The 23,575-nt window shown below is 29.7% G+C and overlaps 5 protein-coding genes and 1 long non-coding RNA gene across 8 annotated transcripts; 3 read left to right on the top strand and 3 right to left on the bottom strand.

Moving 5' to 3' along the window:
- The first annotated feature begins 2,154 nt into the window (after nt 1-2,154).
- On the top strand, nt 2,155-3,338 carry LOC128391801 (uncharacterized). Its single transcript, XM_053351747.1, has 2 exons — nt 2,155-2,518; nt 3,109-3,338. The coding sequence occupies exons 1-2, from the start codon at nt 2,363-2,365 to the stop codon at nt 3,334-3,336; spliced, it is 384 nt and encodes a 127-aa protein (XP_053207722.1). The 5' UTR covers nt 2,155-2,362; the 3' UTR covers nt 3,337-3,338.
- Nucleotides 3,339-3,405: 67 nt separating this feature from the next.
- Nucleotides 3,406-4,802, bottom strand: LOC128391799 (uncharacterized). Of its 2 annotated transcripts, XR_008325866.1 has the most exons (4): nt 4,481-4,802; nt 4,136-4,344; nt 3,709-3,986; nt 3,406-3,600 (listed from the first exon to the last, which is right to left on the bottom strand). It is a non-coding gene; the product is annotated as an uncharacterized LOC128391799 (long non-coding RNA). The 2 variants fall into 2 exon arrangements; XR_008325867.1 differs by having other exon boundaries at nt 3,406-3,986.
- A 218-nt stretch (nt 4,803-5,020) lies between these two features.
- On the top strand, nt 5,021-6,938 carry LOC128391793 (maternal protein tudor-like). Its single transcript, XM_053351739.1, has 5 exons — nt 5,021-5,173; nt 5,326-5,669; nt 5,749-5,853; nt 5,937-6,179; nt 6,273-6,938. The coding sequence occupies exons 2-5, from the start codon at nt 5,363-5,365 to the stop codon at nt 6,722-6,724; spliced, it is 1,107 nt and encodes a 368-aa protein (XP_053207714.1). The 5' UTR covers nt 5,021-5,173; nt 5,326-5,362; the 3' UTR covers nt 6,725-6,938.
- Nucleotides 6,939-7,074: 136 nt separating this feature from the next.
- Nucleotides 7,075-15,220, top strand: LOC128391798 (uncharacterized). Its single transcript, XM_053351744.1, has 3 exons — nt 7,075-7,599; nt 13,798-13,882; nt 14,651-15,220. Exons 1-3 carry the CDS (start codon nt 7,506-7,508, stop codon nt 14,850-14,852), a joined length of 381 nt encoding a protein of 126 aa, XP_053207719.1. The 5' UTR covers nt 7,075-7,505; the 3' UTR covers nt 14,853-15,220.
- A 969-nt stretch (nt 15,221-16,189) lies between these two features.
- On the bottom strand, nt 16,190-18,542 carry LOC128391791 (asparagine--tRNA ligase, cytoplasmic-like). Its single transcript, XM_053351736.1, has 5 exons — nt 18,385-18,542; nt 17,361-18,265; nt 16,827-17,249; nt 16,647-16,730; nt 16,190-16,578 (listed from the first exon to the last, which is right to left on the bottom strand). Exons 1-5 carry the CDS (start codon nt 18,425-18,427, stop codon nt 16,315-16,317), a joined length of 1,719 nt encoding a protein of 572 aa, XP_053207711.1. The 5' UTR covers nt 18,428-18,542; the 3' UTR covers nt 16,190-16,314.
- Nucleotides 18,543-19,705: 1,163 nt separating this feature from the next.
- On the bottom strand, nt 19,706-23,518 carry LOC128391792 (aldehyde dehydrogenase, dimeric NADP-preferring-like). 2 transcript variants are annotated; one of them, XM_053351738.1, is made up of 11 exons: nt 23,394-23,486; nt 23,241-23,285; nt 22,747-23,042; nt 22,053-22,214; nt 21,473-21,934; nt 21,213-21,376; nt 20,904-21,137; nt 20,642-20,774; nt 20,380-20,566; nt 20,171-20,306; nt 19,706-20,080 (listed from the first exon to the last, which is right to left on the bottom strand). In XM_053351738.1, the coding sequence occupies exons 3-11, from the start codon at nt 22,762-22,764 to the stop codon at nt 20,008-20,010; spliced, it is 1,569 nt and encodes a 522-aa protein (XP_053207713.1). In that variant the 5' UTR covers nt 22,765-23,042; nt 23,241-23,285; nt 23,394-23,486; the 3' UTR covers nt 19,706-20,007. The 2 variants fall into 2 exon arrangements, with proteins under 2 accessions (XP_053207713.1, XP_053207712.1); XM_053351737.1 differs by having other exon boundaries at nt 23,241-23,518.
- Nucleotides 23,519-23,575: the final 57 nt, after the last annotated feature.

The raw sequence follows: 23,575 nt of genomic DNA, 5'->3' as shown, positions 1-23,575 counted from the left end.
GTAGTTATTAATTATAATCAAACTGTTAATTCAAATCTACAAATCTTACAATTCCCAGTAGTTGGTAATGGTAACAAAATTACATGGGGAAAAAGATTTCCCTGAATATAAAAAGAATGAATCTAATCTGAAGGGACTGAATTTTCAGTCTTTCTTTTCAATCATCGTTTTTTCATTCTACTAATACTTTGTCTTCCTCATCATCATCATATTCACTTTCATGGTGAATTCAGTTGAGAGAGAGAGAGAGAGAGAGAGAGAGAGAGAGAGAGAGAGAGAGAGAGAGAGAGAGAGAGAGAGAGAGATTTTCATGTAATAATATAAAAAGACACTAATGTCATGAGTCTCGAGAAAAAAGTTCCATGAGTTTTTTTTGTTACTTCTATTAGGAGGCAACTTGAAGCTTCATCTCTCCCAATGGAAACCATTGATTCACACTGAGTAATAACCCTGAAAACCTATGGAATATGTATCATGCAGGAAAGAAGGAAAAAATTCTCTAGAAAAGTTCATCCATGAACTTAATTGAATTTCTCTTAAAATTTTGATTCTTTTTCATGAGTAACTGTTGAAACATCTTGAGATTTGATTGTTATGTCATCATGAATATCACCATGATCCATGAATCAATTTTATCTCTACATAAACAACCGGTTAATATCATTAAATTAATTATCTACTAAATCACCGAAATCGTGATGGAAATTGTTTTGAAAATTTACATTTTCATTCAATTTCCAATGTTTGGTTAATCAACAAATATCAACTAAGCTTATTATCATTTTCCTATCGCTGTTATTAATATTTAACAATCAAATTGTATCTAAATGCTAATATTTTATTGTTACAATTTAACCTTTTCCTTTATCATTGATAACTGATATTGTTGATTCTGATTACTATTTATGATTGGAATCATTTCTTTCACTGTTGATCATTTAATTTTCACCTTTACAATCAATTCATATTGATGATGTTGGTTGGAAATTAACAAATTTTGATTATTATTGATTTATTATCGAGTTGATTAAACCACTTTATTTGATTGTTGTGAAAAAATATCTTCTCATGAAATTCATGATTAGTTGGAGGTTTTTATTTCTTTCTCAATCAACTGATTGTTTCAATTGTTACTTTTAATTATTGATTATTTAATTGTTTTCCTTTATGTTGATCGTAGTGATTTTATTGGCAATTTAATTAATTGTCGTTGGTTTTATTATAATTGGTGAACCTTTTGTTTGGCTTTTATATTGATTGACAATCGATTCGATTTGTTGATTATACTTACAATTAACGCCACTTAATTGATTTAATGTTTATTGTGATTAACTAAACATGATTTCAAATCTTTTCAAAAGATGATGTTGATTTGGTAGAAAGTAAATTGTTATCCTTAATTCCCGAGGATTTAATTAAATCAAATGATGTTAATTCCGACTACGTGACGTAAATTGTGAAGATTTAATCAATTTTAGTTTATTGTTTTTTCCTTTGGCTGATTATCAACATTGAAATTGAATTTCGGTTAATTAATTCATTGATTAAAAATTATGATTTTAGAGAATTTAATTAGTGACAATTAACTTCTATTGGACAATTGAATCATTTCTTGTGAGTCTAATTGTTTCTATGGACACTTCGTATTCATTTTGATTAACTATATTGTTGGTTAAGTGTATTAATCATTAAGATTGATTTGATTCTTGGTTATTTTAAGTTAACCAAGATTATCACCAAAGGTTATTTGAAATTCAAATTTAATTATATTGCTCAAGTTCAAGTACATGGCAATTAACTAGCAACAATATTCTGATTATTGGGAAAATGTTATATTAACATGAAAATTGTTATGTTTTCATGTTAATATTTTGTGTTATGTTAAACACTCCCTCATGATTGAATTGAGAATCAAATTAGTTTCAGTTATCATCTTGGAGTAATATTTGTTCATCTAACTAATCATTATAATTGAATTAACTTTGTATCCAAACAGTAAAGATAATTAAATTATAAGATGATGATTCTAATAATAATAAAAAGTAATAATGATGATGATGATTATAAATCATTTCTTGTGATATATTTTATCCTTGGCCTGTCAATTTGGTTATTGATTTTAGATGTGATTTGTTTGCGTAGTTAATTATCGGAATTACTCCCATGTGCCAAAGCTCTGGCCAAAGGTTTCAAGAAACAGGTCAATCTATTAAATCATCTTCTATCCAAACGACGAGTTCCTGGCGAAGGTAGACCTCGAAAACGGCCAACTTATGTTGTGGAAACTCCTTATGTTCAAGGGCCTTATTTAACTTCTGAACTAACAGCCAAGCTGAATGCTATTCAGTTAGAACGATATCAAATGAATGAATTACTTGATCAATGTCCAATGAATCGGGAAGATATTGAATTTCGCCTGGAAGAATTAAAAGATGAATTCTCAGAGTTAATGAAACAATTAAGAAGACGCAAATCAATGGTTGAATATGGGATGCATAATATTGTCATCAATGTTGAGGTTGGTGATAATTGGCTGTTTGATAATCATCAAAAAATCAATCGCTATTATCATAAATGAGCTTAACTGTAAACACCAAACGATTGGTTAAAATGTTTTGGTTTAGCTTATATTCAATTTTAGACCAATGGAAATGTTATAACTTTTGTTTCAAATTTCAATGATAAAGATGATATTTGAAGATTTCAGGGTGATAACGAATGAAATTGATCGTTAATTGAGTAATTTAAAGCCTTATATTCAGAATCAAGTTAATTTCAAATGGAAAATCAATCTATTTTGTTTAGCTGAAATTTTCTTTCCAGCCCATTAAATTTGATTTTTCTATTTATATCTCAACAATTTGAAATTGATGATTCTCAATTTTATCACTTGGAAATGTTGATATTATTGGTGAAATTTTGCTTATCCAAACGATTAATTTCATTTCCAATGTCATTCTTTTCTTCATTTGCCACATATTCATCGATATTTTCAATCAGCCTGAAGAATTAACCATTTCATTCCAATCAATATTTGGTCTTTTCTCCTATGGTGTTAGTCGTTTTGAACTGCAATCTAATCCATTTTTGTCTTTCTCCTTATTCTAGGATAATGTGGATGAAGATGATGATGAAGACATGGATGGGGAATTACGACCAGCGATGAGACGTTTCTCTTTCAATGTGGCCTCTCGTCGTTCATCTGTTGCCTCTGCGATCTCAATGCCATCATCTAGATTCCAAGTATCCCCTCCTCATCTTTCCCGACGTTACGTGTCTTCATCACCAGAACCATCTAGTCCATCGGAACCATATATCAAAGAGGAAACTGTTTGAAAGGAAAACAAATCAAATCATATATTTTGTCTTTCTCCTTATTCTAGGATAATGTGGATGAAGTGATGATGAAGACATGGATGAAATTACGACCAGCGATGAGACGTTTCTCTTTCAATGTGGCCTCTCGTCGTTCATCTGTTGCCTCTGCGATCTCAATGCCATCATCTAGATTCCAAGTATCCCCTCCTCATCTTTCCCGACGTTACGTGTCTTCATCACCAGAACCATCTAGTCCATCGGAACCATATATCAAAGAGGAAACTGTTTGAAAGGAAAAACAAATCAAATCATATATTAGAAATAAAATAAGAGCAGAGAAAAAAATAAATATTGTCAATAAACAAAAAAAAACCAAAGGCCTAATCTTACCAAATTTTAATTTCCATTGAACAAATTTACCAAAAAATTTTCATCATTAAACATTCATCAACATATCACTTACCTCTTGTTACCATTTAGCTTTTTTCTGATTGTCTACCTTACCTATTTACCGTTAATTATCAACACAATGTCACATCACCATTGATTAAAATGGATGAATGTTAGAATTGTTATCCTGTTAAATGACACAATTTGCAATCTCTCATTTAACTTTTCACCGAAATTGTAAAATTCAAATACATTATACCAATGAAATCACATGTAATCTATACAAGAAAAACAAATATGGATTAAAATCAGTTGTTGTAAAGTTAATCATAGTAACAAAAGTAATTGTAATCAGTTGAAAGTATAAATTATACAAAACAAATTAAGAAAACAGATTAAACAATTTCTCAAGGAAAATATAACTCACATATCCTTGAATATAGAAGAGCTTTGGTTTTGTTTTTCACTGAATTTTTGTTAGGCCTCAATGATATTAATCCCAATTTGAAATGGAAACCAATTAAACATAATTAAATTCCCAATGGAGAACAATTTTCCTTGGATTCCATAGACAATTCGCCATCTTAATTTGATTGACTAAATAGTCTATTTGTCTTTTTGTTGTTCACTTTTCTTCTGTTGATGTTGTTGTTGTTGAGAGAAAAAAAATCAACATTAAAATGGAGCAAAGGGAAAACAAAACAGAAAAGGATTAGTCACATAATCTACATTAAGATAAATATTTAATCAGAATTTAATAATCACTACTAACCTATTGACCATTACACTGGAATTGACAAATAAAAATAATCACAAAGCCAATAAAGTGATACAATTAGTATTTGATTAGAGATTTAAAATCAGCAAATTCACAAGAGAAAAGAAAAACAATTTAGAAAATGAAAGAAAGAAAAACCAATACAACAGGGAAAACAAAGAAAAAAAGAATAACAAATTAATCAATGGAAGATAAAGAAAAACAAAAGAAAAGGAAACAATCAACAAATTCTAATTAGAAAACAGTTAATTAAATAAAAGTAAAAGTTAATAAATTTAAAACAATTAAGAAAATAAAGTTTGTTTAATTAGAGAAAAAAAAATTCGAATTTGATTAATAAGGTTTTTCCATCTGAGATGGAGCCACTTTGTTTTCGAAAAACGTTAATCTCTGATAAATTAATTCCAGAATTAAGATTTTATCTTTAAACAGTTACTCTTATTTCCTCCCCACTTTCTGTTTATCTTAATCTCTCTTATTAATCTAATTGTCTCACTTTTTCTCTCTCACGATCGTGGGTTCAAAACTCTCTCCAATCCCTTAAAAAGAAATCACTAATTGATTGACTTTCGTTCAATTCATTTGATTTAACGGCTTTTTTTCTATTCTCTAATTTACATTTTCTATTCTCTTTTTCAATTCCATCTTTTTGTTTTGTTCTTTTCTCTTTTGACCAATTTGTGTTTGGTAAGTTTTACCTTCTTTCTTTTTTCTCTTTTGTAATTTTTTCTTCTCTTACATTTGTAAGCTTAAAAAGCTAATTTTTTTTGTTCTATTCTATTTTGTTTTATTCTCTTTCTTTTTTTTTCTAACTTTGCTGTTGTCTAATTGGTCATTAGTTTTTGGAATTAATTTGGTTTCGTATTTAAAGCCAAGATGCCGATCGCTCGACCTCAATTTAATAAAACTCTTCAACGTGTTAAGCTTCAAGCCGAATTAGATTCCGTCATGGATTTTACTCATCAAAGTACAACCACTTCAGCTCGAGCTTTGAAATTAATTTCAACCCTTTTTGATCGTACAATTCAACATTTAAAAAATGAAACCATGGAAGAATTTTTCAAGAAACAACCTCAGGTTGGTAAAGATCTCAACAGTTTGGTTGGCCTAATCGATGAACTAAAGAAAGGTTTGGATGATTTGAAAAATCAGTCACCAACTCTGAAAGAATTTTTGGAAACTGGTAAGTGTTCATTTTCTTTTCTTTTTCAATTTTGTTCTTTTCTCTCATTTTTACCTTCTTTTCTTTCATTTTATATTAGTCAATATCGATGATATTGAGAAAAATGCCTCGGAATTTATTGGAAAACTTGAGAATTTAACTCTTAATGACTCCAAGATCCATTCAAATGGTAATGGTGTTAAAGGTAAGTTCTTTCTAGATAATTCTTTTTGTTTGTGGTCACATAAAATTTTCTTCTTTTCCCTCATTATTGTTTCTCTTCGTTAGCCAATGGAGATTCCAATGGTCATGGTCACACCAATGGTAAGGCCAATGGTGTATCTCACAAAAATCTTGTGATCGACCCGTTTAAATATGAACCTGAGCCTCCTAAGATTCCCAAAGACAAATCGATAGAGTGTGACATTGCCTACATTCATTCACCGTCCGACTTTTACGTTCACCCTTATGGTGGTGTTGCCGCTTTCACCATGAATCTTCAACGTGAACAAGACAAATTGATTCAAAAAGGTAAGAATACAAATTCGACTAATCTAGATGGCTTTTTTTTCGTTTTATCCAATCCCTAATTACCTTTCCTTTTAATTTTTCTTTCTCTTATAGGAATTACCAGTCTTGATACCATTGAGGTGGGCATGTTTTGTGCTGCCCGTTTCCATGAAGATTATTACTGGTACAGGGCACGAATAATCGATGTTATCCACCCTAAAGGTAATCCAAATGCAGTCGAAAAGGTAAAAGTATTTTACCTTGACTATGGCAACACTTCGGAAGTTGAATTGGAAAATATCATGCCAATGGCTGCATCTGTGGCTAATCAAAAGCTGATGGCAGTAAATTGTCACTTTGTCCACTACGATCCTGTTAATGGATGGCCAGCCGAAGCTACCAAAGCCATGAAGGAAAAAATCAACAATGAACCAGTGAAAGTTTATTTCAACAAACCATCACCTCGAATCAGTGATAATGGTAATTTCCTTTATTTCCCAGTTGATCTCTACCTTATGAATGATACTAAAGTATTCGATGCTATCAGGAAATTCACTCAAGCCTAAGCTCATGGACCTACATTTTCATTAATCTCAACCAACAATCTATTTACTCATACATAACCAAACTTAAAAACGTTGTAAAACTTAACAATACAATATCATATTCACTCCCAGTTCCCCAATCCGTTTTTCTATAACTTTTTTGTTCCCATTTCTTATCATCAAACTAACATGATTTAAAATTAAATTACATCCGTTTCAAGCATAAACAACCAAATTGTTATAAGAAAAAATTATCCCAAACCCTTTTCCCTATCAATCCAAAAAAAAATCATATTAACTTCTACTCAAATTAAGCCTTTTGTACAGTCGCGAAAAACAAAAGTCTAATGAGTAGATAATCTGTTACATTACACGGATCAAGATTCGAAACATGGGAAGATTATTCATTAGAAGAACTCAGGAAAATCGAGTGAGAATAGAACATGGAAAATGCATGTGCAGACACAGAGAAAAATAATGGAGCATTTCAATTGTTACGACTTTTTTTCTACAAAAGAGTTTACCTGGAAAAAAAAGTTCGAATTAGTTACATTAGTAATTTCGAGCAATAAACTTGATTATAATCTTTTCTACCTACAGCTCTCTCTCTTTATCTCTTTATCTCTCTCACTCTCATTCTCTCTCAACCTTTTAGTGAGTCTTCATATTTAAATAATATTCTAAATGGATTTACCTTTATTAAATCATCTCTAATCACCGAGTTAACTTAATTTCTCTACTAATCATCATCATCTTCTTAATTTCTCTCTGAGTTATTCATCAATTGTTAATCGTTGTCACCATGGCCAAGGTGACAACTTTGTTTTTCTCATTAATTATGCTAATTGGAATCGCTTTTCAAAATTGTTCAATGACTTCGTACTACAGCCTAAGTGGTGAGTGACCATTGACCTTGTCTATTTATCCCTTGAGTGACCTTTAATTTATCATCTAATTGCTTGTTCAAATTGTTTAGTTTTCTTAATTTTATTTTCCACCAAGTTGTGTGAATCCCTCAAGAATCAGTTAATTGTTATTGGAATTGTTGATTGTTTTCATATTAGAAAATATTTCTCAACAATTTAATCCTCAACCCTTTTCGTTTCATTAATAATCTTGTACTTTTTTTTTAGATTAATTGTTGTAAAGTGAATTTAGCTTAAGCTTTTTGATTAAATTACACTTTGGGCTCATTAAACAATTAACGATCCATATCGAATGTTAATTTACTCAAATAGCTTAAATAAGCTTAATTGTCGATTCAAACAACAATCAAGATGTTGATTTAACTACTTTTAAGATTATTGTTTGATCGCTTCCAATATTTATGCTCATCATCTGACCTTTAAAATTTTCATGATTAACATTTAAATTTATTAACCTACAATTTAAATTGATTGGCAATATTTTATAAGAAATTGAAATTATCAATGAAAAGCTTAATATGATTAACTTTGTAAATATTGACCAATGGTGCTAATCATCATGTCCCTTAGTAAATATTACATTCAAATGAGAGATTTAATTTTTATACAATTTGTTAAATTCATATTATTATCATTTTCTAGGTACAAATACAGTGTAAACTATTGTCATTCAAATATCAATTGAATTTGTATTATCATTTTGTCTTCCTTGTCATTCATACTCTCTCACTCTCACTTTCTATTACAATTTTGGTATATTCATAATTCTTGTACATGAAAATAGACTTACTTTTGACAAATAATCAGCCTGTGGACTTTATATTAATATTCACAATGAATTTATCTTTTGAGAGAGAGAGAGAGAGAGAGAGAGAGAGGATGGAAAACGATGATAAAGGTAATAGGATGAGGAAAATATGATAACTCAAGTGCATCAATGAGAATTTGAGTCGAAATGTTTGAATGAATCTACTTGGATTTAAATCTGATTCCATTTGGAAAGAGATATTTGCTGAAAGGATTGAATATCTGCCATCAGAACTTTTGCAAAATAAAAGTTTAAGATTATTATTATTTTCGTAGATGATGAAATTTCCGTTCTCCTTGTTACCTGTATATTTGCAACAGGTAGTAAAATATGATACATTTGAAGAGAAAATGTTTCATCACAATCAATTCAAATTCTCTGATTGTTATTAATAGTTCTAGAAAAATTATCTCATGTTTTATCTTAATGTTTCTCCTTCCACGTGAGAATCCAATTCTTTTCCGTTTTCCTCAATTCTTAAAATAATATTACTAATTCAATTGATCCTAATTGTCCAAACTACGTTGGTGTTTACTGATTGTTTCTCTTTCTCTTGTCAAGAAAATTAGAATAGAATATTTTTCCATCCAATTCTTTCATTATCTTATTTAACTTTTCTTTCTATTATTGTCTATTCGTTTTCTTCTGTTGGCTTTTTTTCTCCATCAAAATGATGTTCTATTCTTTCATCCTTGTCCTTCATCATCTTTTCTTCATCCGTTATCCATCTTTTTCCTTCCTTTGTATATGTTTGCTTGGATTCTTCTTCCATTATTGTTAAAAGTTCATCACAAGTAATCATGTTGTTCATCATGTGGGTTTTACCATGAATATTATTCGTTGTTGATTAAGAATGAAAATTGTTTAAAGAAAAACTCGTGAGTTTGATGTTTTCTTTTCTAAACTTTAATTCCATTAATCAGTTAAATCTACCTCAGCACTTTACTCTCTCATGGATTATGATTGTTGGAAATCAGTGAACAGAAATGTTCCCGAATTCAGAGGAAAATGTATATTCTTCATGCGATGAATATTCCTCTTGAAAGAGAGCAAAAAGATGACAATCAACTGTTGCTTTTCTTTTAGTTCTTTTTGAAAGAGAAAATATGATGACTTTTATTTTCGCTGGTGTAGGTTGTGGTGGGAGAGAGGAAATTTATTCATCGATTTCGAAATTTCAACAGAATCGATGAGATGGATAAAAAAAAGGTCGACATTTAGTGTAGATTGTTAGTGAGCACGGAAAAAGATTGTCAGGTGGAAATTGATTGTTTCAATTATGTTATATTAATAATTCTAAATGATATTTTAAAATAATCGTTACACCGAATCATTCAATGAATTTGAAAATTAGAATGAGAAATTGTTGTAACTTGTTGATTATAATGTTAACTCTTCATCTTTGTCGATTGGTTGGTAATGTATTAGTTAGTAGAATTGGTGAGAGAATCCACATCGAGTCTTGCGACTTTTTTGGGTCAATTTGGTACAGACCAGTCCTTCGTCGCACACTGAGGTAGCACCAGCGATGCCGACACATTCTTCGCCATATTGAAGTAACTTATTACATCCAGAGCAACAGCCACACATCCCGTATCGGGCGACCCATTTAGTGCCTGGTTGACAGTCTTCTGGTTGTACATTGGCACATCGAACCATATCACAGTAATTAGCAGCACATGATGTTGATTCAACGACAGCGATTGACAGAGTCAATGATAGCATGATAACAATGGCACTTTTCATGATTACAGAATTGAATTTATTTCCTTTTTTGTAGCAAAATGATAAGTTGATGTTTTCTTTACTATTTTTGGCTGGAATAACTGTTCCAATGAAATGACTTTATGGTCACACTGTCAATGTTTATATATCCAAATGTTGACAGAGAATTTCTTGTTGATTATATTCTGATTCACTTGAACACCTTGAATTTCTTGGTGAGTTTTGTGATGAAGAAGAGAAGACACTTCTGGAAATTGAGAGAACTAAAATAAATGAAGAAAGAGAAGAAAAAAGCTAAAGATTGATGATTACCTGTTAATGAAATTGTTGTTTTACCAGCTAACTTTTCTCTCTTTTAATTGCTTGGTGACAGTGAGAATCCTGAGTAATTAAAGATGAACACGACAATTTTGATTAATATTGAAAAAAAATGATGAACCTTAGAAACACCAAACATTAGTTGCAAGATAAATTACAAATGTTACAAAAAACAACTCATGTGATATTACAAGAGCAATTAATGAGTAGGATTTCGTAAACAAGAATCTCCATCGTCACAAATAATGTTAATTAATTGAAAACAATTAAAAATAAACAGGAAAGAAAAAAAATTCATTTTTGTAAACAAAGAAATGAAAATGGCGACACAATAAAGAGAGAAAAGAAAAAGAAATAATTTCAAATTAGAATCAAAATCTAATAAAGTAGTTTCTCCGAAGAAATCAAGTTAATTGTATGAGAGAACATTTTCTCAAATAAATCAACACCGATTAAAATAATAAATCACAATCAAAAGAACAATTAAATTAATCCAACAATTTGTTGGAAAAGAAAAAGAAATTAATTTTCCCGGTAAAATTTTCCTTCTATTCTTTGCCCTTTAGTTACTATTTTTTTCCCCTTTTCGTTTAATTAGATTTTTTTTTATTTTCTATTCTAATTTTTTCTCTCTCTTAATTGTTATTAATTTTCTATCTTTGGAAATTAATTTGGGACAATTTAATTTTCTCTGTGTGTCACCTCAACAATTTACTAATCGAGTTTAAGTTCAATTTTGTTGGATCATTGGAATTGATTATTCAACGATTAACATCAACATCCAACTAAAGTGTCATTTTGATGATTTTTATTTGTTTCTTTTTGGTTTTGGTTTCATTTTTATTAATTTTAAATTAATCAGTTAATTTAGAACCTTAATTATCATTTTCTCTGTGTGTGTCTCTCTGATTTAATAGTTAATCTATATTTTGAACTATTCCATGGTTGAAAGAGCCTTTTGTTTGCCGTTTTTTAATGTACACAAAAAGATGTGACAAAATGTCGGCTTGATGTTTTTTTCTCTTGTCATTTTTGATTCACAGTTGAATAGATTGTTAAATCATCTTACCACTAAATCTAATCATTGGTTATATGAGCTTCATTCCAATTTGAGCTGTGAAAGGTTAATTAGCTTAATTGTTTCAGTTCTATTTTTAATTTTCTTCTTCTTCACCTTTTTTTTCATCTTCCTTTTGTTCCTAATTGAATGTGATTGTGATGATAGTCTTACCCATCTCATTATTGTTTTAAATTAACTGATCGATTTCATATTCAAAACAAAAATCTAATTATATTCCAGTGATTGTTTCAATAACTTAAAGTTAATTGTGTATTCCAATGGCATCATCTCTATCCGATACATGATTAATATTTGGATTTATCATGTAACATCAAAAATCCCATGGAAAAAGTGATTCTATTCAAGTTAACCTCTTCTTTTGTTGGGATGTAATTAATTTAAATGTTTACTCTATTCGAGTATTTGATAATTAAATTAATTACCTATTTGTGTATATTGAATACAACTTGAAGGTAAGATGATAATCAAGATACACGAAAAGAAAACATTTGTTGATAGACTCTGAACAATTAAGTTAGTTCAATATTCCAGTGATTGTTTCAATAACTTAAAGTTAATTGTGTATTCCAATGGCATCATCTCTATCCAATACATGATTAATATTTGGATTTATCATGTAACATCAAAAATCCTATGGAAAAAGTGATTCTATTCAAGTTAACCTCTTCTTTTGTTGGGATGTAATTAATTTAAATGTTTACTCTATTCGAGTATTTGATAATTAAATTAATTACCTATTTGTGTATATTGAATACAACTTGAAGGTAAGATGATAATCAAGATACACGAAAAGAAAACATTTGTTGATAGACTCTGAACAATTAAGTTAGTTCACTAACAAGTAACAAGTTTCATCTCTAATTAACATCAATTTCATCATCAGTAATCATCATGATCTAAGTTAATCAAATCAGTATATTAATACAACTAATTGTTTCTATTCTTATTCAGGTTAAATCACGGTTTCTTCAATAAGAAACGTGCTCAGTTTAATTATGTGATGAAAAAGGGGAATATCAATTGACCAAATGACCATCGATTATTGAAAATACTAATTCTAGTTGACCATTGAAAAAGATTTAACAATGGCTCATTGTTAATTCAAGCAATTAACAAGACAAAGAAATTAATTATCTTTAATTTCTCACTGCAATTGTCGCGACAACTTAACAATTATCTTAATTGTTTCCAATTAAAACCTAACCATTGATAAGAATTGACGATTTAATCAAATACTTGACCATATATAAGTTTATTGATATATAAGTTTGTTGAACAATTAACCTAAATTGTGATCTAACATCATGTCCAAATGTCAAATTGATTTGCAATTTGTTTCTCTTGTTATCATACAACAATTTAGAGACAATTTGATTTACTTGACAATCAACGCAACCAAGATTCAAATCATCTCCATATTAACTAATGAATCTTTTCACAAATTATCAGAGTAAATGATTTGAATGAATGTCAATCGTTTCCACAGACAACATATTATTTCAGAGCGTAGGATGATTATCATCATCATCATGATCGCATCCTCATCATCATAATCACTCACCTTTCACCTTCCCACCTCCATCTTGATTTAATCCATTGGATTAATTGTTTTCCATGTGAATTTAATAACAAACTGATTAGTTGACATCAACATCGTGATGATGTTTATTATTATTTGATCTTTGGTCAACAATTAGCAAACTTTGATTAAGCTAATTGTTATTCCTACACCATTAGTGACCTAAATTTTTCTCGTTAATTGTTTGTCTAACCAGAAAACTATTATAACCTTTAGCTAATGTTAATCTTAACTCCGAGGCGTGTAAATTGTTGTTTACAATTAACGATGAAAACAACAATATATTATTTTTGATTGTTCAATGAAAACAATCAATACAAATACAATTGACAATTGAATAAGTCACATTGATTTGAATCATTTAGTAAATAAAATAATTTATCCTCCAAGCAAAAGTTATTATGATAACTGTTAATTTGTTTTTGCTTTGACAATCAAGAAAATCAAAATGATTTGATTTGATTGTTATTTGAGACTTTTGCTTTATATTAATAGTTATGATCTATATTACCATTTAATTGCTTCAGGCTTGATGATATAAATTGGTGATCAAATTACATCAACACTTTTAAATTGTTGACTAATTGTTACCTTTTTTTGCCAATGGAAAACATTTTTCATGGTTAACTAATTGATTTATTTTCTTAATCATTTCAGATAGTCAATTAACTGCTGAAATGTTATCAAGATACACCGAGAGTATCAACAAGTTACTATTATCTGGACACAAGAACAGTAAAAAGTAAGTAATTAGTTAATTGTTTACTTATATTAGCAAATTGATACGAACAGTTAATTCAAAAGCATCTTAATTGTTCAACTTGTTTGTTGTTAATTGTTTTAACTTCTCATTTTACTTAGACTTTAATCACTTGAGTTATAATCTTGACGATTTTCAATCAAATGATCATTTTATTAATTTAATTTAGCGAAATCTAATTAATTGTTGGCTATGTTGATGTTTTCACCTAATCATTTCATTTTAATGATTAGTTGAAAACATTTAGGAAATTAGTTGTGATTAATGTTAAAAGGTTAATTGTTTATGGTGACCAATCAATAAACTGAGTTAAACTAAATTAACTTTGAAACGAAAAGTTAATTAACTAAACAGTTGAAATAATCAGCTAACAAATTCAATAGGAATTGAAACAGGAAATTTAATTGCTCGCCAACTTGTTAGTTAATTATTTTCACTCAATCATTAAAAATGAAAGTAGAAATTACTTTTTTTTTCAACAATTAACTTGACCAACAAATTTGATTAACAATCTAATAAGCTAATTAACAAATGAATTGATTTATCTCAACTAATTGTCCAAGTTATTGATATGATTAAAACAAAGCTTGATATTTGGTTTCATCAATTAATTCAATTGGATCTAAAAATTGATCAATAATTAAAATATCAAATTACGGATTAAACTTTTTTAATGATCACCACAATCAATTACATTGTATTGGTTAAATTGTCGCTAATTGTTACGTTTATTTTACTCTTAATTAACAGGCAAGCTTGTATAAGGAAAAGAGGAATCTGTGACCTCCGACCTCAGAATTGTTGTTCGGGTTTATGTCGATGCAATTTACTAGGATCTAATTGTCGATGTCAGAATCGTGGACTGTTCAGTAAATTAGGCAAACGGACATTTAATTACAACAATTACCATCCGATGGTTAATTATGATTACGATCTGGACGAGGAGACATGACAGGAAACAATTAACTGATTTTGGTGATACAATTGATGACAATTAAACAATCAAATGGATGGATTAAAGTTCATCATCAGTGATTATATTTTGATAATCAATCAACACGATTAAAATGATAAAATCAATCAACTTTTACAATCAACATCTTTTTAATTAACTCCAAGAACAACTTATAATTTCAGTTGATTAACTTTTTTTCATTTTTTCGTTCACTTTTTAATTGTTATCATTTCAATTTCTTTGATTAAGTTTAATTTTGTTGAGAAAATTTTCATTTTTTCTTATACTTTGAGCTTACAATATTGTAACAATTAACTTAATAGTGATATGATACAACAATATATACAAATATTAATTTATTAGCATGGATTTAATTGTCTACCAGTTAATTTATTTCAATTAAGTAGCTGAGTTAATATAATGTAATATATTTTTATTGATAGGATTTTGTTTACATTCAATTGATTTAATTGTTTCAACTTAATTAACTATCTGATAAGTTTTACAATTTGTTGACTAGATTGATGATTTATTACTAGAATCAAAATCAAGTTAATTTAATCAACGAGTAGCTTTATGTACATTTAAAGGTTAATTTGATTTAACCAAAAACTGCTGATTGTTGATCAAATCAACGTCATTTGATGGTAACAATTTATGATCAAAAGTTAATCAAATATAATGATCATTACAACCACCGTACTCATTTTTTAAATAATAAATCAAAAAGTTAATTGTCACCTTTAGTCGTTGATACAGTTACTATAAATCAATTAGAGTTAATTGTATACACTGATTAGGAGCAAAGTGATGATTATAAATCAACTGTAAACAAAAATCTTGAACCAAAGGTAAACATTGATTTCTATGATTGTTAATTTAGTTGAAATGACAGCACAATTAAATTTAACTAAAGTAGATCCTCAAGTCTTGAACTAATTGTTGGTCAAGATTTTAAATTGATCAACTGGATAATCTTGAAATTTAGGTAATTATAATTTCATCTTTTCAATAATCAGTTGATTGAGATTCATCTTATAATTAGAAGGCTTTAATTGTTGTGACTGTGGGTTGATTAAATTGATGAGAAAGGAGAAATTAATTCATCAACTGTTAGTTTGGATTAATGATCCTTGATGGTTAATAAATTATTACTATTTTCCTATTGTATTGCTTTAGTTGATTAGCTTTTCATGTATCATTTTCTGGTTTCCGATGATTAAGTAATTAATTTAGTTTTACTGAAAAGGCCACGTAGACAAAATGATTTCGTCGATTAATATCAATACCAATGGGAATTGACATCAATAATTAATTGTGCACAAATTATTGAATAGAATAGAATTGATTATGAGCGCAAATAAATTGCGATAATGATTATTGTTATTAATATGAAACATCAAACGAAAATCATTATTTCATAATCATGATCGAAGTTTAATTTTCGATTAGTTTTCTCTCAAGGTGTACATCGGGAAATGTATCGAGGATAGAGAACAGTGTCTCGAATGTGATCTCTATTACAGATCCAGGTGATTAACCTTTCCAATCCAAGGCCATAACCACCGTGGGGACAAGAGCCAAATTTCCGTTGATCGGTGTACCAATAATACGGAGCTGGATCAACTCCAGCTACTTTGAAGGCTTCAGTGAGTTCATCGTCTTTCCAAATCCTCATTGAACCACCGACGATCTCACCAACTCCTGGGATCAAAACATCAACCTGATAGACGAAATAATCAATATTTAGAATACAGAATGAAAAAAAGGAAAGAAAAAGATAATTCTTACCGATTCAGTTAATGAACTATTCTCGGTACATTTAGACATGTAAAAGGCTTTGATACCAGCGGGAAAACGGCACAAGAGAATCGGCTGTAAATAGAAAGAAAATTAAAGTTTTAATCAACTCAAATTGTGAGAATCGATATAGAATAAGTTCTGGTATATTTTGGAGAAAAATTTTTCTACCTCATTAATTTGATCGGTCATTTTTCTCTCAGGTAATTCAGGTATATCTTCACCAAATTCGTAAAAAGATCCATCGTCTTTGGTAATGTTATTTTTCTTAAGATAATCAATGGCATCAGAATAGTTCATTCGTTTGAAAGGTTTTTTTGGTACAATTAGATTAGGATTTAATTCTTTAAGAATCTCAGCTGCAACTGGATTAGCCAAAGTTCGTTCAACAACATCGACAATTAAATCTTCTAAATCATTGAGTAACTCATCGAATGTAATAAAAGGCCTTTCCACCTCTATGTGTGTATATTCAGCAAGATGACGACGAGTTCGTGATTGTTCAGCTCGATATGATTGAGCAATACAATAAACATCACCAAGAGCAGGAATTACAGTCTCCAAATAGAGTTGAGATGATTGAGTTAGATAAGCCTACGAAAAAAAAAACAATGATAAAAGATTAATGGATTAAGAGGTGAAAGTGACAAAGAGAAAAATATTGCTAACTAATTGTAAACACATTTTCTACAATCAATTAATTACCTCTTCACCAAAGTATGAGAACTTAAATAGAGTTGATCCACCTTCACATTGAGTTTGGACTAATGTTGGAGGAGTAACTTCAAAATAACCTTTATCATGGTAATGATTTCGAAACGATTGAACAACAATATCTCGAACTTTCATAATTTTCGATATATTTTCCCCTCTTAACATTAGGTGACGTTGATCCATTTGCACACTAACCGATGATTCAGCATTGAAAACATGATCGATTCCTCCTGCAGGAGCGTTTGTGATTAATAACCAATAATCACAGACCAATTCATGTCCTCCGGGTGCTGCTTTACCATCGGGAACCTCTTTAAGTGTACCATAAACGGTAACCGAAGCTTCAGTTTGTAAAATAAGAGCATCATATGTTTGACAAAGTTTCCCATTAAGGACACATTGTAAGAAGCCACTTCCATCACGTAAGAGTAGAAACATTAATGATTTTCCTTGTCTTCTTAACCGATGAACCCAACCATTGATTTTAACCCGTTTACCTCTTAAATTACAACAATTACGGATCTTGGTTATTTCCATCGGTAAACTAGCATCTAATGAGATGGTTATTTTTTTAGCATCTTCAAGATTTTTCTCAGTTCTTGCTTCCTCTTCAGCTTTCTTGGCTTCCACATCTACGACAGGCTTATCAGTTTTATACGTGTCTCGTACACACGTTTTCCTAATCTTCTTCACCTGAGTTTTGGGAACCTGAACATATTTACCACCATCACCGGCAATTTCACCTTCCTTTGGATCCATAAAAACATCAACATTTTCATTCTTAAGCTCAACTGATTGTTTAACAGCTCGTTGAACAGTTTTAAATGGATTATCAGCACTACCATCACCGGTTTCATCATTTCCACGCGATTCACTGGTATACAGAGATAATTTATCTAGATAATTAAAAGAAGAAATTAATCAAATCAGTAAATAAAGAACAAAAAAAAACACAATCAATCACAGAAAAGCAATTGAATAGACACAATAGAAACAATTCACTTCTACACTGTACCTAATTTAGCTCTTGCGATTTCTTCCTCACTTGGCGCAGACATTTTTAATTGAATTATATTAAAAATTGGTTGTCAAAATTAAATGAACAATTTAAACCAAATTAAATCAAACATGTGTTCAATTTTTTCAACTTGACACACAATCAAAATTGGAGAAATTACCAGCGCCATCTGGTGAGATTTTAGTTAACTAAAATGGTGAAACAAAATTTCAAAAGAAAATTTTTTTTTGTTAAATTGTAACAATTAAGAGATAATCGAGTGATCGTTAATTGTTTAAGAAAAAAAAATTAACATTAAAGTTTGAAAACAATCGGGGAGTTTATAATTGACAATTTACCGTTTAACCTAAACTTGGATGAAATAGATTCGTGATTTAAATTGTTGACCTTAAGTGATCAAAAGTAATTAAGGTAAATTGTTAATGATTGAAGTTTCATTCAAGTCAATTAAATAATAATCATTACGAATCAATTGTTGATTATAATTTTCTCATAGTTGATTAGCTATTCATGATAATAGTTAACAGTTGATTAAATATTCAGATTGAAAAAACTTTTAACTTTGAGGATAAACTTTGATAATTCATTTGTTTTAATCACAATTAAACATTCATATTATTGTTTAATATAATTAAATATAAATTGTCTTGATGAGAAAAAGTCTCGAGTTAATTAGTTAGGTTATTAATAGAAATATTTTTGCTTAATTGTAAGTTAATTAGATGATCAAAGAGGAAGAATCAACATAATCAATTTTTGATTGTCCAAAGAAATGATTAACATTTAAAAACAATTAATTATTACATAATGATTGATAATTGCGTGAACTACAATTTAAGAACCAGTTTTTTTTAACGAAAACCTTGAAACAATTAACAAGAAAATTAAACAGAATCGCCTGTCCAATGTTGTTATTAAATAACCACAAAAATTATCAAGGACAATGTGAAGTAACTTGATTACCAAATAACTGGATTAACTTAATAATTAATCAACGAATGAATAAAAATTTAAGAAGCTAATTAACTGATAAAATCCTTGAGATTCAAAGATAAATGAATAAAGTTCAATATAGGAAGATGTTAATTGTGATTAATTTCTTCACAATTTGTTTTGAAGGTTATCCAATAGATCAAGTCCAGTTGATTGTTTCAACTTGTTAATCGAGAAATAATCAACCACAAAGTTAATTGTTTGTGTTAAATTAGAGGAAAAACATAACATTATGTATAAGGGTACTTATGATTATCGGATAAATAATTGATTGATTGTTGATAATGTGAGTACAATTCAAGTTGAAAATAGTTGACAGGATCAATTGATGTTACCACGTTTTATATTTAATTGTCGTGATTAAAGTGATCATGGATTAACATTCACTTGTAACTGGATTCATTTAATTTTTTCACTGAGTAAATATCATTTAAAAATCTTGATCCATTGTTGTTTATGTCTCTTTTCAAAAGACAATTTAAATTAAAGAAAATAATAATTGTTGTTGCTTGTTGATCAACAAGTAACAATGGGAAACAAAACATTAGTGTTTTTTTTTGTACCAAAAGAAGCAAAAAAAAGAAATGAACGATTTTCATTCAAGAAATCAACTGAACGGCTTTGGCTCTAAAACCAACGTTTACGGGTTAACAGAGACATAAATGTCATGCTTCGAGGTGTGTAGGGTGGATAACGGTGACTGTAAAGGAAGAGGGAAAAAGTTTTAATTGTTTGATATGATTTGTTGATTTCTATTGACGATTTCTTTTTGTTTTACTTGGTATCTTACCTGCCAAGAGCTTCCAGGATAAAATTGTAACCACGATGGAGGACTGATTTGTAGTGTGTGAAAGTATCGAATGAAAATTTACCACGATATCGACCGATTCCACTGTTACCAACTCCTCCAAATGGCAAGGAATCAACTTTACGGGGAAATAGATTGATATTCAATGAGAAAATATAAAATGAATATAATATAAAATACAATTAACTAACCAGATAAGTGAATCAAACAATCGTTAACACTAATGGCTCCACTTGAGGTTTTTTGGCTAAATTTGTCAACGATTGATTGATTTTTTGAAAAAATGTATAAAGATAAAGGTTTCTCTCGATTATTAATAAATTGAATGGCATCATCAGCGGAATCAACTACGACGATCGGTAAGATTGGTCCAAATATCTAGAAAAGATGAACAGATAAAATAAAATTTAATATTCTATCGGTAATAATCAAATTTATATTAGAATTAATTACCTCATCTTGCATGATCGAATCGTCGGGAGAAACATTTGACATAACGGTTGGTTCGATGAACAATTCTTTTTCGTCATAATTTCCTCCAATAACGATTTTACCTTTATTATCTTCCATTAGTTTAACAATTCGCCTACAATAAGGAAGAAATTGTTATTATATAATTCGTAATTATTACAACCATCTAATTAAGAAATGATGACGATAGTTTGGTCAACAAAATAATTGATAAATGTCAACAACAATTTATGTTTCTACTTACTTGAAGTGATTAATGTTAATTATTCGTCCATAATCATCGTGATTTTTAACATCATTACTATAAAATTCTTCGATTACTTGTGGAAGTTGTTTCAATAGACTGGCCTGAACTTTTCTCGAACATAGGATATAATCAGGAGCTACACAAGTTTGTCCATTGTTGACAAATTTACCCCAAACAAGGCGTCTAATTGCAGCTAAATTGTTGTCCGCAGAATCATCAAAATACAATGGACTGGAAAGAAATTAGAAGTAGAAAGAGTAACTGTTTATATTTGAACAACTTTTAGTAAATTTTCAATATATTTACCTTTTACCACCTAATTCCAAGGTAACTGGAGTCAAGTTTTTGGCTGCCTCTAGATAAATTAGTTTACCTACTCGACTTGAGCCCGTGTAAAAGATGTAGTCAAATTTTTGCTTCACTAATTCAGCGGTTTCTTGTGGTCCACCAAGGAAGACTTGATAACAATCCTGATGTAAATAGAAAGGAGCAAGAAAATAACAAAATAAGTAAAATATCACAGAGAAACACGATCACTTTTGCATTCCATTTAATCCGATTAATACCTGATCCAAATAACGAGGGATTAAAGCAGCTAAAACTTTAGCTGTAGCTGAGGATAATTCAGAGGGTTTAATTATAACAGTGTTTCCGGAAGCAATGGCTCCAACAACTGGACACAATGTAAGCATAAGAGGATAGTTCCAGGCTCCGATTATTAGGGTAACACCATAGGGTTCAGGGTGAAGATAAACTGAATCAAATAGAGTCATCAGACTTTTGGAAACTTTCTGTGGTTTAGCCCAGCTTTCTAAATCATTGAGAACCGCATGAATTTCATTACGAACAAATTCAATTTCGGTTAAAATGGCTTCGAAATAAGGTTTCCTTAGATCTTGTTTAATTGCCTCAGCAAGAACATTTTCATTGGTCACCAGCATGTTGTCCAGTTTTTCAAGTTGTTCCCTTCTGAAAGCAACATCTTTAGTGATGTCGGTTGCAAATGCACGGCGAGCATTATCAACCATCTAGAGTAGAAAGCGAATGAAAAAAAAAAGACAAAATTAGACAAAAAAATAGAATAACAATTCAGTTTTTTAAGAATATAAATCAACATGTATGTAAGAATAAACTAAATATGTTTACCTGGCTTGGTGAAAGTTCACTAGAATTTTCTCCGTTTGAAGGCATTTTATAAGTGAGACTTTTATGGTCAGTAAATGGATTGTCAAATTGTTTACTAACTGTTGTAGAAAAGAAGTGAATCCTTGTCTTGATCAAATTACTGGAACAGATCAGTCGAGTAGACTTTTGATTGGATAGAAGCACAATATTAATAAAAGAATTAGAATAGAAAATAGACTTAACAGGTAAGAAGTTTGGTAGAGAAATGGAGGAAAAACAATTGGTAGAATGTAGAAAAGCAGAAAATGAGAATGAGAGGACAACCTGACGGACAAGTTAATCAACGGTGGTGAAACATCATTAGTGAATCGTTTTATAAAGGTTAAGGTTTATTCATCTTTCTCACTCATTCACTTTCTCTCTCAGTTCAAGTAATCAACTTCACTATTACGATAATGATAAATACTGAAGCTGAGAAGCAAGAATAAAGAGTGAGCTGAAAAGTGAGACAAGGAGAGAGAGAGAGAGAAGCTTTGAAATGAGAGGAGAAAGCAAGAGTAAGCAAGAGAAGAGAGAGAGAGAGAAAAGAACCAGAATATGAAAGAGAAAGAGATGATTCTGATGTTGGTCTGTACAGATGATTGGGTGTTTTTGCAACCATTTTGTTTACATGGAATTGGGAAGTTAATGGAAAGGGAAATATGATTTTATTTACCCAGCGTAGAATTAACATCAACGGATGTTGATATTCTTCCTTTGGGTTATTAGCGTTCCTGAAGATTGATAGTTGATGTTGGCTAATTTAACTAAAACACGAAGGAAATGTGAAATTAAATCAGAGCAAATTGAATATAATTATTTCCAGTGAGAAAGTGAATAGTCAATGAGAAAAATAGCAAAATGGAATCACAGTTAATCAGGAAGAAGCAAATGAAAGTTGATGGAATATCAATCGTTTCAATGTATCAACATCTCTCTGTAAACTAGTTCAGTTTCCCCTCAAAGTGATACCTAAATGACAGATAACAGAGAGATAGAGAAGAAAAAATAGAAATGAATTAATAATTAATAAAGAGGAGGCAAAAAATAGAAAAGCTCCCATCAAAAAGGAAATAGAATCAATCAATTTAAAGAGAACATTAGTTTCTATCAATTGAAAAGTGAAAAATAACCATCACATGGAAATGGCTCATTAAATATTCAACTTACCGGTTCAATAAATCACTCAACCATAAACGAGAATCTAATAAATTACTAATCAAATTATGAAAAAAAAGTTAATTACAAAACAAAAACAATCACCAATTCAAACGCAAGGGAAAAACAAAATGTAACATGAAGATCAATCAAAAAACAATCAACCATAAACGACCAATACAACGACAAACAGATAAAACCAAACCAATAGAATTTGAATAATTAGAGAATCAGTTAATTAGTAAAAAAAAAGAAACATCAACAAAATTAACAATAAAAAAAAGAATAACAATTAACCAACAATTAGAATAGAAAATTTTTCCAATGTTAGATTAGAATAGTAACCA

Source organism: Panonychus citri, unplaced genomic scaffold, assembly GCF_014898815.1.
Source record: "Panonychus citri isolate SS breed McGregor unplaced genomic scaffold, ASM1489881v1 Contig00135, whole genome shotgun sequence".
Classification (NCBI taxonomy): Eukaryota; Metazoa; Arthropoda; class Arachnida; order Trombidiformes; family Tetranychidae; genus Panonychus; species Panonychus citri.
Note: the sequence above shows the minus strand (reverse complement) of the source record. Positions and strands in the feature narration are given on the sequence as shown.